The sequence below is a fragment of the Ananas comosus genome, linkage group 14 (genome assembly GCF_001540865.1).
Source record: "Ananas comosus cultivar F153 linkage group 14, ASM154086v1, whole genome shotgun sequence".
NCBI classification, from domain to species: domain Eukaryota; kingdom Viridiplantae; phylum Streptophyta; class Magnoliopsida; order Poales; family Bromeliaceae; genus Ananas; species Ananas comosus.
Genome location: NC_033634.1, coordinates 2057841 through 2073080, shown reverse-complemented (window position 1 = coordinate 2073080; position 15240 = coordinate 2057841). Strand labels below are relative to the sequence as shown.

General features: G+C 40.3%; 2 protein-coding genes across 2 annotated transcripts; both read left to right on the top strand.

Moving 5' to 3' along the window:
- On the top strand, positions 1281-4324 carry LOC109720820 (probable LRR receptor-like serine/threonine-protein kinase At2g24230). Its single transcript, XM_020248152.1, has one exon. It carries the CDS (start codon positions 1593-1595, stop codon positions 4146-4148), a length of 2556 nt encoding a protein of 851 aa, XP_020103741.1. The 5' UTR covers positions 1281-1592; the 3' UTR covers positions 4149-4324.
- On the top strand, positions 9646-12778 carry LOC109720556 (cytochrome b561, DM13 and DOMON domain-containing protein At5g54830). Its single transcript, XM_020247761.1, has one exon. It carries the CDS (start codon positions 9690-9692, stop codon positions 12270-12272), a length of 2583 nt encoding a protein of 860 aa, XP_020103350.1. The 5' UTR covers positions 9646-9689; the 3' UTR covers positions 12273-12778.

Genomic DNA, 15240 nt, shown 5'->3' with positions numbered 1-15240 from the left:
GCCGGACAACATGGCTAGCAAGACGCGACTCAGCATAGCTCGCGGCTTTAAACCCCTGTATTAGATTGTAAAAATTGGACTTGAACTTTAGATTTGGTCTTCAGCAGATACATGGTCTTGGCTCGATTCAGATCATAAATATTTGTGCTATTTGAATTTTTTTTTTTTGTACTAATATTTTTAATGCTTACATTGTCACATTTAGTGCCCTAAGTGGGAAATTATTGGCAGGACCTAGTCCACCACGTCAGCCAAGGATCATCACCATTTTTTTAAAAAAAGGTAAGAGCGTAAATGGCAGGCGGTTTAAAGTTTTTATTTTTTTTTCTTTAGTTGTTAAAATATATAGAACTTATCAAAACTATGAACTATTTTGAATCAACTATTCAATTTTTCAAAATCTTAATTTTACTATATGACCTTTTAATTTGTATGATTCGAGTTAGTGAATAATATTTTGACTTTAAAATTTAAGCTAATTACTTATTTTAACAAAACTAAATTAAGTGAATAACTTTCTCAACTTTTTTTTTATTATTATTTAAGTTATTTAATTAAATAAATAAGTTTTATTCAATGTATATTTTCATAGATGAGCAGATAATAATAAATTGCTAATAGGGAATATAGATATCATATTTCGATAAAATTATAAACATAACTAAGTAGAAAGTTTAAATAAAAATTTAATAAACATCAATTACAAAAATAAAATTAAACAATCTGTTTCAAAGTAATGTACAGTTCACTAAATAAATTATTATTATTATTATTATTATTATTTGAGAAAGAGGTAGCACGCTATCCACTTCGTTTATTTTATTTAGAAATAAACTTAGCTGAAAATGTGAATTAATGAGGATTCGAACTTGGGATTTTAAATATCAACCATCAAATCTTTTGATACTTGCTCTAGAGACAGTCGGTCCAAATAAATTATTTATGGGTTACAAATTGGAGGGGAAATACAGTTAATACATGATGTAGGGACCAAATGCGGTCCACGGGTGGCGCGGTTGGCCGGGTCCACGCAAAATTTTATCGCGCGAGTGAAATGGGACAATTTTTGAGTTCACAGGGAGAGGAGTGGGGGGGTGGGGGGAGGCGACGACGCAGGTGTTTGCATCGAAATCGAGCGACACAATTTCCATTTTTCAACCGTAGAGCAATAAATTTACCATTTAATCCCCCTCATTTATTTCCACCTCCTCCTACCTCCCATTTATGATTTTTATCAACTCCACCACCACCACCACCACCACCTCCTCCTCCTNCACCTCTCTCTCTCTCTCTCTCTCTCTCTCTCTCTCTCTCCAGTCACAAAGACTCCAACTTGCCTTATCCTTGCTGTCGCGCATGATCCACCGAAACGAGACAATCCCCATTCACGTTCTTCCCCTAAAAAAAATAGAGCTTAAAAATCCCACCTTTCCCCACCCCCCACCTCCCTCACGCACATGACCTCAAAAATGGCGTCTTTGTGAGGACGACAATGCGAGCTCGGGAACGAGAAGAGGGCCAACAGCCCCACCTTTCTCCATGATCTCAACCCATTTCCTCTTCTTCTACCTCTAACCCCTGCACCCACCCAAATGGGTTTCGCCTCTCTCCTCTGCTTCCTCTCCCTCGTGCTTTTGGTCGAACACCTCGCGTGCCAGGAACCCAACACCGACGCGTTCTTCGTCTCCCACTTTGTCTCCAAGATGGGCGGGGTCGTCCCCACCTCCTCCAATGGCTCCTCTCTTCATGTATGCTCATGGGGGTGGGTCTCGTGCGATGCCCAGATGGATAAAGTCCTCGCCTTGCGCGCCTCGGGGCTCCGGCTCTCGGGCCCGATCCCGGAGAACACCATTGCTAAGCTCACAAAGCTCGAGCACCTCGACCTCAGCGACAACGACGTCACCGCGCTCTCCGCGGATATATGGGAGATGGGGAGCTCCCTGAGGAGCCTCAACCTCTCCTTCAACCGCGTCAATGACTCCCTCCCCAACAACGTCGGCGACTTCGGCAAGTTGGAAAGCTTGGACCTTTCCCACAATGCCTTCTTTGGTGAGATCCCTACTGCATTGAGCTCCATTTCAAATTTGGCCCTTTTAAACCTCAGCAGCAATCGATTCGAAGGCGAAATCCCCGACGCCATCCTCCGCTCCAAATCTCTGGTTTCCGTCGATTTCTCGGGCAATTTACTCTATGGTACTCTCCCTGATGATTTTGGGAATAGTATGCAATCTCTTGAGGAGTTGAACCTTGCAGGGAATAGGATCAATGGGAGTTTGCCCGCTTTGTCGGGGCTTAATTCGCTAACTTATCTCAATCTTTCGGGTAATCTTCTCCACGGATCGATCCTTGGGGGTTTTCTGAAGAATCTGCAGGTCATAGACTTGAGCAATAATCAGTTCCAAGGCCACATTTTGCAGGTAAATCTCAGCTCTAGCTTCAATGGCTCTTCGTTGGTTTATCTCGATTTGTCGATGAATGAACTCAGCGGGGAGTTCTTCGACGATTTGGGCCATATACCGTCGCTTAAGCATATTAATCTTGCATTCAATAGATTCTCTGCCAACAATTTCCCTCATTTAGAACAACTCTCCGGGTTGGAATACCTTAACCTGTCGAAAACCAGCCTCAGCGGCCGGATTCCGCCTGAATTCTCTCAATTGGTTCGATTGAAGACGTTGGACCTGTCGCAAAACCATATTTCTGGGCAAATTCCCGATTTGAGTGCCGAAAACCTCCAAATTCTCGACCTTTCGGTGAACAATCTCACCGGCAATATCCCTCCATCCCTTCAGCAGAAGCTACCTAACATGGAAAGATTCAACTTTTCCTACAACAATCTCACTTTTTGTGCTTCCCAGTTGTCACCCCAATCATATAGCTCTTCATTCATCGGATCTCGGAGTGATTGCCCGATTGCAGTAAACCCGAATCACATTCGAAGAAAAGAAGCGAAACGCAGAGGGTTCGCTCTCGCGCTCGCCATCGCCCTGTCGGTGTTCTTCTTGATAGTCAGTCTAGTTTGCCTTGCGCTTGGATACAGAAAGAAAAGAAGATCATTGTCGGTTAAGCAACTATCCTACAACGAAGATCAAAACATCTCCGGCCCGTTTTCCTTTCAAACTGATTCCACGACTTGGGTCGCAGATGTTAAGGTTGCGACATCAGTCCCCGTGGTTATATTTGAGAAGCCGTTGTCGAACTTTACCTTCGCGGACCTCTTAAATGCGACTTCTCACTTTGATAGGGGAACTTTATTAGCTGAAGGGCGGTTCGGTCCGGTTTACCGAGGGTTTCTACCCGGCGGGGTTCAGGTAGCAGTGAAGGTGTTAGTTCACGGATCGGCGTTAACCGATGAGGAAGCCGCAAGGGAGCTCGAGCGGCTTGGCCGAATCAAGCACCCAAATTTAGTTCCTTTAACCGGCTATTGTCTCGCTGGAGATCAAAGGATTGCAATATACGAATATATGGAGAATGGAAATTTACAGAACTTGTTGCATGACTTGCCGTTAGGCAATCAAACGACCGAGGACTGGAGCACCGACACTTGGGAAGATAACAACGGGGAAGTACACGGCATCACGCAGGAAGGAATCGCAACATGGAGGTTTAGGCACAAGATCGCGCTGGGAGCGGCTCGGGCATTGGCTTTTTTGCATCATGCATGTATCCCTCAAATAGTTCACAGGGATGTGAAGGCGAGCAGCATTTACTTCGACTCGTCAATGGAGCCCAGGTTAGCCGATTTCGGGTTGTCGAAGATCGCAGGGACTAACTTGGAAAGCGACTTCTCTCAAGGGTTACCCGGGTATTCTCCTCCCGAGTTCTCCGACTCGGAGAACTCGGCCGCGACCACTAAATCGGACGTGTACGGCTTCGGAGTAGTGCTTTTCGAGCTTATAACAGGGAAGAAGCCTTTGGGGGATGAGTATGGCGACAAAGGGACTAGTTTGGCGAGCTGGGCTCGAGCAATGGTGAAGAGGAACGAGGGGTCGAGTATAATCGACCCGAAGATACGGGAAACGGCGTCGGAGAAGGAGATCGAGGAGGCGCTGCGGATCGCCTATCTCTGTACCGCGGATTCGCCTTCGAAGAGGCCGGCGATGCAGCAGATCGTCGGGCTCCTGAAGGATATCGAGCCAAGTGTTTGATGAAAGGATGTGTACAGTGGGTTATTTGAGTGAGCCACTTTTGATGAATTAAAGAGAACTATGTCCTTTGTTTTTGTGAGTTTCTGATCAAAATGATATATAGAGTTGTGTTTGATTTTCCCACTAAATTGCTTGTTTTCACTACTCTCTTTTTTGATACAATGCTGTTTCCATTCTTTTGTGTGTTTGAGTTCTTCTGAAGCTTGAGTGTGTTCTTAATCTATTAATTTCTTCTTTTTTTTGTATTTTCTGCTCAAAATTTAGGGTGAATAACTTGTAATAGCAATATATAAGTTAGATTCTGCAAGGATAACTCTTCAAATTGGCTCCTAACAAAAAAAAAAAAAAAAAAAAAAAAGCCTTTTATGGATTAGGTTAATTCCACTTGCTTCTTCAAACTTCTGAAAAGGTCTCATCTTAACTCAGAACCTTATTATTTTCCCTTTAATTTTCTCATAAAAATGTCAAAGAAACTTTAACCATGGTTTGATTAATTATATCAGAGTCACAGGTCCATATAACTAATCCCGCGCCGCTTTGCGTAAACTAAGGATTATTATTCAATGGTTTCTCCTTAATCCATGCAACTTGTTTTGTACTTTAGCTTATGAAAGTCGCTTACTACTGTTTCCAGAGTTTCCTCCTAATTATTATGACTTAGCTGCTTAATGATTAGCTGTTATTGTTGACCCAAGATGACACCAACCAAAGCAATGCCAACTAATTAACCATTTAAACACTTTTTTACTTTATTTCTAATTTCTCTATCTTGCTGATGCTGTGATGCACACTGATGCACATCATTATTCCAATGGCAAATTATAACTAATAATCACCCTCAACTGGGGCAGGTTTAGATTCTTTTCTTATTAGTCCCACAAAAAAAATTGAAATTGGATCTTAATATAATGAATTGAAACTCTGTTGTTGAAGCACTATTCTAGAGACTATGCTGTAATAATATCTAAAAAGTAGAGTTTCCTAATTTATTTATATTATAATGTGTTTGTGTTTAAAATTGGTTTGGTGGAGACATTCATGATGGTAAAACCCAATGCACTTAATTATGTCAGTGGATTGGTGGTTGGTGAATGTTTGATGCATTTTGAATTGACCTAACTTTTTTTTTTCTTTTTTGGTATAGGAATTATAATGTTGGAGATAACCTTCTTGGACTTTTGAACACTTAAATTATTTTTCTAATGTACCCACAAAAACATAATTTAAGCTTTCTTGAGTTTCTATGATGTGGGAAGGTCATTTAAAAAAAAAAAACACAATAGAAGAAAGGAATTAGGCCATGTTCATCTTTTGAGAGTAAATTTGTTTGTACAATATCAAGCTATATATTTGAATATAGGCTAAATTACAGAAAACCCCCTTGTAATAACCCATTTTTTCACTTTCCTCCCCTAACATTTAAAAACCTACACTTTGCCCCCCTGTAAAATGAAAAATATTCACAGGAGGGTTACGATGTGTAAAATGACCATTTTGCCCCTCGCCATTGTCGTCTTTTCTCCATCTTCCTCAGCCGCCCCTTCGTTCGGCCGCGATTCCCACCTCAATCGGCCGCGATTTTTTTCCATTTCCTTCTCCGCCTGCTCCCGTTCTCCTCCTGCACCCTCGCCGCCCTCGATTTCGGCGACAGTATGAGAAACCGAGGTGGGCGATAGTAGGAGAAGGGCAAAGAAGGCGAAGGCGAGGCGGCGGAGGACGACGAAGGGGATGTGGGTGAGGGCGAGGCAGTGAAGGACGGCGAGGTGGCGAGGAGGCGGCGAGGTGGCGAGCCGGAGGGAGGCGAAGCAACAGGGAGATGGCGGAGGGGTATTTTCGGCATAAAAATATATTTTTTAACTAAACCCTAACGGTAGGGGGTGAAGTGCACATTTTTTATTTTACAGGAGGGCAAAGTGTAGGTTTTTAAATGTTATGAAGGGAAAGTGAAAAAGTAGATTATTACAAGGGAGTTTTCTGTAATTTAGCCTTGAATATATTAACTATTTTTCTTCGTATTTGGTAGCTAAAATTTGAGCACAGGTCCAAAAAAAAACAATAATAAGATTGGAATAATATTCCCTATTTGAATGATGTTGAAACTAAGTGTTCGATCGTTGGCGCCAACCTTTAATCTTAATAGCTCGAGTTGTTAGAAAAATGCAACTCATTCACTTAAAACGTATAAGTATAATGTTTACGGCTCTCGATTGTAATTTGATTCAACTAGTCTCATGCAACTTCGAACATAATTCGGTTCAATCCGGTCACTCGCTACAGGGTAGGATATTGACGCCTTTAAGCGAACAATAAGAACATATTTTTTTACTACCTTTTTAATAACTTAGCATTGGGATAATAAAGTGGCACATTAATTAAGGTTCCTTTTCAAATTTCTTTCACTCTTTTGAATTTTGAAATTTAATATGAAGTTTCTACTACAGCTACTGCTAATTAATCACATTCATTTAAATTACTCATACATCTTCTTTGGAACTAAATTAATTAAGAAAAAAAAACTACCAAAAGACTCAATTTGATCTTGGGAAGTAGTAAACCATGAGAAGATGCCATAATTAAATACTAATCTCTTTTAAAAATTTGAAATGTATCTGCGTACTAGGAATAGTTCCTTTTTTTTTTATCAAATAATAATCATTGAGAGAGTTTATAAAGTTTAGGTGGAATCCTCATTTGCTTAGTTGGAACAACTAGCTAGATATTGGTACCAATATTATAGCTAACACCTCATGTGATGATGATCCTAATTAGGTCATGAAAAAGAGAACTTTGTCCTTTTATTTTCCCTTTTCCTTTTTCTTACATATTTAATGTTGATTCTCCACCATTCACTAATATGTTAGTTCAATTTCTGAATGAATCTGATATCAAAGAGATTAATACAATTATATCTTTTTCCAATAGACCATATTGCAAACTTTTCTTTTCTATAATTTAATTTGCATTCCAGTAACATATTTTATTAAAAAATGGTTCAAACTAAAGTAACATCATCATGAGCCCTAGAACATCAATTAATGCTATTTAAAAGCAAGAGTGCATGTAGCCTCATTAAAACATGTACTACCACATGACACATTTAATCAACTTATTAAATAGATTGTGTTGAGGTGCCACTACATGATTCACCTCTCTCTCTCTCTCTCTCTCTCTCTCTCTCATTGTTAATATATTAAATTTAGAAAAATGCTACATGCATAATATTTGTAAATAAAGCGTATGAGTAGTATTTCTCTTAAATTTATGCTAATTAGATTTTATAGCTTTATGCGCATCGGTAATAAGACGCGGCATGAAATTCTCAACCCTATTAGTTGAATAAAAAATAATTCACATTTTTATTGGACCATATCAAATGGATTGAGCTAAAAGTGCTTGATCTTTGTTAACGTACCATTCAAACAATTAAAGTGAGAGAAATTAATAGAGTTTTCAGATAATCAAGCATAAAAAAAGTAGCTTTTACCACCTCATTTTTGCCTTCGAGGGAACCCAAATGAATGGATTGGAGGGGCCCAAACAAGAGAAAAGCATGATTTTGTTTTCTTATCCCTTCTTTGCCTTTTTCTCTTCTTTTTTTTTTCCCCTCTTTAGTGGAGATTTATAAATATAAACTTATTAATTTTCGAAACATAAAGAATAGAAAATCGAATAAAATGTTGATAAATTAGTAAATTAATGAGGGAACATGATAATCATACATAACTATTCTTTTACTTATATACTAAAATAAAATAACAGCGACTCATCTTATAATGAAAATGTTCCACAAAGATTCCAAATCAGAAGTATTTTGCTTCATGAAACAAATATTTTGGCACCAAAAGATTTAAAGTTAAAGAATAGGCTTAAAGATGCAAAAAAGCTTAAATAAAGTGAATTTAAATGACCTTTTTAAGGGAGCAAGATATGATATAAAGTACTAGACACATAGGAAAGCATTTTGTAAGAAGAAGAAGAAGAAGAAAATTTTTAAGCCCATGCTTTTTCTATAATCACTTCTAAATTTCAATAAACTAAAAGCTAAAAAGTTACAAGTCCATGCTGAACCACTAAATGATACACTAAACTTTTAGAAAAGCCTAAGCACATGTTCATAAAGCTGTGTTAATTGTTTTTATATGTACTATTCCACAGAACCTCTTTTATCTCTTCCAACTTTTGGGCTTTATTTTTATGTTTAGATACGGCTTATTTTCACATATTCGCCAAATAAAAACCTCCTTTTTTTTGTATATTATTAGTTCTTTAAACTTTTGAATATGGTAATTCAGCAAGTCAGTTCTTAGCGTTTATATAATTATTGCGTGAATCATCCTTTGTTATGTGTACAATTATGATAACAAATAACCTATACTTGAAGAGGTTTTTGCACATTTTTAAAGGGATTGTTTCCGACGTGAAGCTGTTCTATCCACCGTTTCTGTCACTTTGAGATTTGTGCTCCCCACGTGATGGACGATAGATGAGATAGTATCATGTTGAGTTCGGCGATGACTTTGACGACGATGGCCCGACCAATATGGGCTCTTGAAATAATGGCCTGGCCCATTCTAATGGGCTGAAAAGATAATGGGCCGGTAAGGAAGATCTGATGATTCTTACTGTTTTAAATTGGCCCATTGATAAAACGAGCCTGAGACTAATGGGCCACACTGGCCCATTTGCACACTCGCAACTAGTCCAAATGGATCCGGGTTGATGGAGCTCCGGTTCTTTTAATGAGCTTTTTAAGTTACGGCCACGCCAAAAATAAAGAAAAATAATAACTCGTCCCGAAAAAAAAATATAATAATAAATTAATCTGCTTCTCACAGATCCAATTACATCCCTACTGGTAACTCATACAAAGGATCATGCTATGAAATTGAGGATATTCCACGAATAATCCCAAAATTATTATTCAACGGTTGTTTTGGACAAAAATGTCTATTCAAAAAATACTTAAAACTACTAATTCAAGAAAGTCATTAATAAATTTGATAAAATTATTAATTTATTTCATTAATTTTATTTGATTTCTTAATAAATTTAAAAGTAAAAAGATTTCAATCTAAATAATAATAACCAAAAAAAAAAAGGATCGAAAGAAAATGTACGAGCACCATTTCTAAACAATCTATAATTGTCGGGGCCTCCATGCATATTTACCAGCATTTTTTCACCCTTTTTTTTTTTTTGGGCTTATTCGCTACGTTTTCCATTTTTGACTATAAATTTCAACTTTGCCATTTCCTTCATGTTCTTTGTATCATCTCGCCGAACCTTCTCTTTGCGTACGAACTCAGTAAACCTCTACCCCTTAACTAATTCCCGATTTATTTATTTTTTTTTTTTATTTTTAATGTAACAAACCCACCCTCTCTATCGGAAACACGAACCTTAAACCTAACCCTAACCCTCGTCCGCGAGATCCGATCGAGTCGCGCCCAGATCTCGATCGGGCTCCTCCCATGGCGGATCCGCTCCCCTCCCTCGTGCCGTAGGAACACGAGCCTCGCGGGGTTCGAGGCGGAGCTCGCCATGGCGCAGCACCAGCTCCGCGGCGTCGTCCGCGTCGTCGACGGGTGCTCCCTCTCCGTGCGCGGCTTCGACATGCTCGCGGGCTCCGCCGCGGTGCGGTGGTGGGGCGCCGCGGGCGCCGACCTCCGCAACCTCTCCCTCGGCGCCCCCGTCTCCGACCTCCCCCTCAACCGCACCTTCCGCGGCGAGAACCTCACCGTCCCCCTCCTCCCCGGCGCCTCCCTCGACGCCCTCGCCGTCCTCGCCGTCTGGGACCCCGCCACCGCCTCCGACTTCGGCCACATCGTCCTCCCCTCCCCCGCCAACGACACGGATCTCGCGCCGGCGCCGGCGCCGGCGCCGTCCTCGAACGCCACCGGCACCGCCCGCCGGATCCGCGCGCCCACCATGTTCGACAACTGCGTCGCCCTCTCCCCGACCTACCGCCTCCGGTGGACCCTCTACCCCGATGCCAATTCCGTCGAGATCGGCCTCGAATCCGCCGTCCGATCCGACTACTACATGGCCTTCGGGTGGGCGGCGCCCAGATCCTCCTCCCCTTCCATGATCCACGCCGACGCCGCGGTAACGGGGTTCACCGAGGAAGGTCTCCCCTTTGCCGAGGACTACTTCATTACCCAGTACAGCGAGTGCCTCCTTAATAAGGACGGGAAGGTTGAGGGCGTGTGCCCCGACACTATCTACGAAGGGTCGGATCCCGTCGGGTTGGTGAACAACACCAAATTGATCTACGGCCATCGCCGGGACGGAGTCTCGTTCGTCAGGTACGAGCGCCCCATCATCTCTGTAGATGACAAGTATGATGTGCCGATAAACAAGACCGATAACATGACGGTGATATGGGCGTTGGGACGGATGCTGCCGCCGGATTCCCTCCGGCCGTACTACCTTCCCCAAAACCACGGAGGGCCGCAAGAAACGGCGTTTGGTTTCAGAACCCTTAATTTGTCCGAGCCGGTAATGGATTGCGTTGGCCCATTAGATGCGGAGGATAAGGAGGATCAGGATCTTATCAGTGCCGACGGAAAGACCCCTCTCGTTGTGACCTCCGGCCCGGCCTTGCGGTACCCTAACCCCCCGAATCCTTCAAAGGTTCTTTACGTAAACAAGAAAGAAGCGCCTTTGCTGAGAGTTGAGAGGGGCGTGCCTGTGAAATTCTCAATTCAAGCCGGGCATGATGTGGCGCTTTATATTACCTCCGATCCTATCGGCGGCAATGCTACGTCTCGAAATGCGACTGAAGTTATCTATGCGGGTGGACCGGAGTCTGAAGGTGTGCCGGCTAGCCCAACAGAGTTAGTGTGGTTGCCCGACCGTAACACGCCCGATCAAGTTTATTACCACTCCTTGTACGAGCAGAAGATGGGTTGGAAGGTTCAGGTGGTCGACGGCGGTATCTCGGATATGTATAATAACAGTGTTGTGTTAGATGATCAGCAAGTTTCCTTGTTCTGGACTCTATCGGATGGCTCGATTTCAATTGCCGCACGAGGTGAGAAAAAAAGCGGCTATCTTGCCATTGGTTTTGGAACCGGGATGGTAAATAGTTATGCTTATGTGGGTTGGATAGATAGTAATGGTACCGGCCGTGTCAATTCCTACTGGATTGATGGGAAGGATGCGATGAATGTGCACTCGACTTCTGAAAATCTGACCTACGTAAGATGTAGCTCGGAGAATGGCAAAATTACCTTCGAGTTTACTCGCCCTCTATCGCCTTCTTGTAGCGGAAGGATAGAATGTAGAAATATTATCGATCCGACTACTCCTTTAAAGGTCATTTGGGCCATGGGGGCCCGTTGGTCAGATGACAATTTGAATAACATGAACATGCACTCTGTTACGAGCAGTAAGCCCGTGAGGGTTTTGTTGTTGAGAGGTTCAGCTGAGGCCGAACAGGACTTGCATCCTGTTCTCGGTGTTCATGGGTTTATGATGTTTGTTTCTTGGGGTCTTTTACTTCCTGGTGGAATATTGGCTGCGAGGTATCTAAAGCATGTGAAAGGTGATGGGTGGTTTCAGATTCATGTCTACTTGCAGTATTCGGGCATAGCTATTATGCTACTCGGTGTTCTATTCGCAGCTGCTGAACTCCGAGGTTTTTATCTTAGCTCATTGCATGTTAAGTTTGGTGTAACCGCGATTGCATTGGCATGTGCACAGCCGCTAAATGCATATTTTCGTCCCAAAAGGCCAGCTAATGGAGAGGTTGCATCTTCAAGAAGGATCCTTTGGGAATATTTGCATGTTATAATCGGAAGGTCATCTGTTGTCGTCGGGGTAGTAGCACTCTTTAGTGGAATGAAGCAGTTAGGGCATAGATACGGCGGTGAGAATGTTAAAGAGGTTACTTGGGCCTTGATCTTGTGGGTTTTGCTAGGTGCAGTTTTGGTTTTGTATTTGGAATATATGGAGATCAAGAGGAGGAGAAGCGAGAGGAACTCTTTCAGAGGCACTTGGGTGCTGGGAAACAGCGAGGAAGATGATTCAGTTGATCTGTTGCATCCCGAGGGTGCAACTACTAAACCGGAGTCTAATTCTTCTGGAATTATGGAAGTGCAACTCGAACCTCTAACCGGATAAAAGTACATTATTGATGTTTAAAATAGCTTCATAGCTCCTGAGATTGTTTATCGGCAGAGTTATCCAAAACCATGATCATTTAATGCCCTTTCTCGTGGCGAATGTTAAAGGCGAGGAAATTTGTGAAACACCATTACTCTTTGTTTGTATACATGTACAGCTTTGGCATAGTAAACATACGATGACATGTGGGAGAGGAGATTATTTAGTCGATAATTGAATGTTGTTTCTAGAAGTTGTTTGTGAAGCAAACTAGGCAACAATCATTGGCACAATTTTGTTATGGACCGCTGCCTTGGTAAGAATTGTACCGAGTCTTCTTGGGAAGAAAGAATTTTTTTGTCGTAATCTTCTTAGGAAGAAGATTTTGTTCTATTTTATAGTTTCTTCGCTTTAAAGTTGTTCAATAAAAGATTTTTGTTCTCTTTGAAGATTTATTTATGTTATTGTACTGCTAATATTCCAGGTTATCTCTTTAAAAGGAATACAATATGTTTTTTTTTTCTCTCCTCTTCTATATCAAGGTACTTTCGATATGTTTAGATTTTGTAGTAGAAACCTCTTGGTTTAATGCTGAATGGATATTGATACAGGTTTGGTAAAAGCAAGTGTTAGATGAGACTATTTGTTTGCCTCTAAAACCATAAATGAAATGTATATGGCATGTCGAAGGGCGAAGTTCGCAGAAGCTTCTATGATATCTTTAAGGACGGTTTGACGCGCTTTCAATTGAATCATCATCCAGCAAGCTTTTGAAGAATGTTTTCTACTCGAGTACCGATTGTTTCGCAACTTTGTTGTTTTCACCTGTGCAGAAACAACTTTGTTGTTTTCACCTGTGCAGAAACAACTTTGTTGTTTTCACCTGTGCTTGTTTCGTTGTTTCCACGCATTTCTTTTACAGCTTAAGTTCAAACCATTCGATATTAGGACCGGTCGACAGACGAGTGAAATCGACTGGTATGGCCCCTTTTTTTTTTTTTCCCTCCTAACTTGAATTTAAGTGTGTTTGAAGGAAAGTTAAAGAGGAACTTTTTCTTTTCCTGGAGTTCTTGTGCTTTTGACCTGCTCTTGAGATTGTTCAATGTGTACTTGCCTCCTTGTTTCTATCTTGGGATAACTTCAAAACCCCCTGTGGTTTCGCACTTTCTCACTTTAATTTTCTGTAGTTTAAAGTGTATCAATTTGTCCCCTTGTGGTTTCGTTTTTTTCTTTTTATTATCAATTTTTTTATTATTTTTTTCTTAAATCAGTAACAAAGTTAAAATTAAAGGATGCTAAAGTAAATATTCGATAAATCTAGATGGGTATCTGAAGTTTTTTTTTATATAATTTAACGAAATATTAAGAAAAAAACTGCCGAAAAGATAAAAACAAAACTATATGGAGGCAAATTGATCCACTTTAAATCACATGATACTGAAGTGAGAAACTGCAAAACCACAGGGGATTTTTCTGGAGTTTTCCCTTCTATCTTTTTATAGTCTTGTCACCAAAAGCCTTAACCTTATTATAGTAGTTACTTTGTCTTTTCCTTTTTCTTTTTCGTTTTATTTTTTTGGGCACTACCACTTATCTTTGTGAGATCAAACATCAGCATATATGTTTCAATAAAATTTCTGAATCCGCACCACAGTTTCTGTGCTATTATATTGCATGAGACTTCAAAGCTACGAAAGTGCCTTTAATTTTTTTACTCCTTTTGTTGGAGTTTTTGAAAACATGCTACAATTTCAAACTAGACCCATAATTTACACTCATAAAGTGGTTTTTCCTTCTCAGTTTTTAAATTTGAGAAAAGTATATTGAAATTTATTTGTGTGTCTCATTTATTACTCTCTTATTAGGGGCTATTGATAATTTGAAAGAGTCCAACCAACTTTCCCAAATCGCAACAATCCCCCAATTCCCCACTCCCCAAACAAGCAAAAGAAATGGCCACAACCGAGACCTCCAAAAGGCTCACGCCAAACTCGTTACACATGATGAGGTCAAACCTTCCCCGAACCGCAAACGGCCGTTTACTCGCCGTCACATCATGCACTTGTAAAATCACCTCTCCCGTCATCTAACTCTTTTTGTATGGGCCGTGATCTGTAGACCCACATCTTGCTCTACCGAAGATATCTAACTCAGTGAGGGAGCGTTCGGATCGACGAATCTCTTAAGGCTTAGTTTGGTTAAGTTCTACGTAACACGTTACCCGCTTTGTTTTATTTCATTTAGAAATAAATTTAGCTGAAAATGTGAATCAATTAGGATTCGAACTTGGGTCTCGGATACCAACCACCAAGCCCTTTGCCACTTGTTCTAGGGACGGTCGGTTAGCTAAAATAAAGTTAAGAAAAAAATATATAAAGATATACTTCTGTATTTTTTGATGATACTGTATAAAATATATCGTAACTGACTAATTGCGATACGTGAAACGCAATATTACGTATGAAAATAAATAAGATATTTTTTCATAGTCTTTTCTCACCGCACGTAATGTAATCTCTCTGTAATTTCAAACGAAGTCTAAATTCAACGAAACTCAAGTATAATGGTGTTTAATTTTCTCCGAAGTATAGATTTTTTTTTTTCTTTGTTTTGATGTAATTTATATAGTCTGAAAGTTAAATTCAATTATTTTTTTTTATATTCGTTTTGGTGTAACTTGATATTGATAAAATTAATTTTCGAGTTTCATTATTTATTTTGATATAAATAAGTGGATTTCGTTACCTTCGAAATATAGTGATAAATTTATTCATATAAAATCCAACCTATTAAATAATTAAATCTCTTTTTTTTAGAAAAAAAGTAATCCTAATCTATTGTTAAAAAAAATATTAACCCCAACTCATTTTATTAAAGTGGAGTTTAGGTTTCAATATTTAATAAATTTTTTAAAGAATGTTGAGTCCGGTGGAAACTTGGTTCAGCACTCTAGAGAGAAAAGTCAATAATAGATAAAGTGAAGATC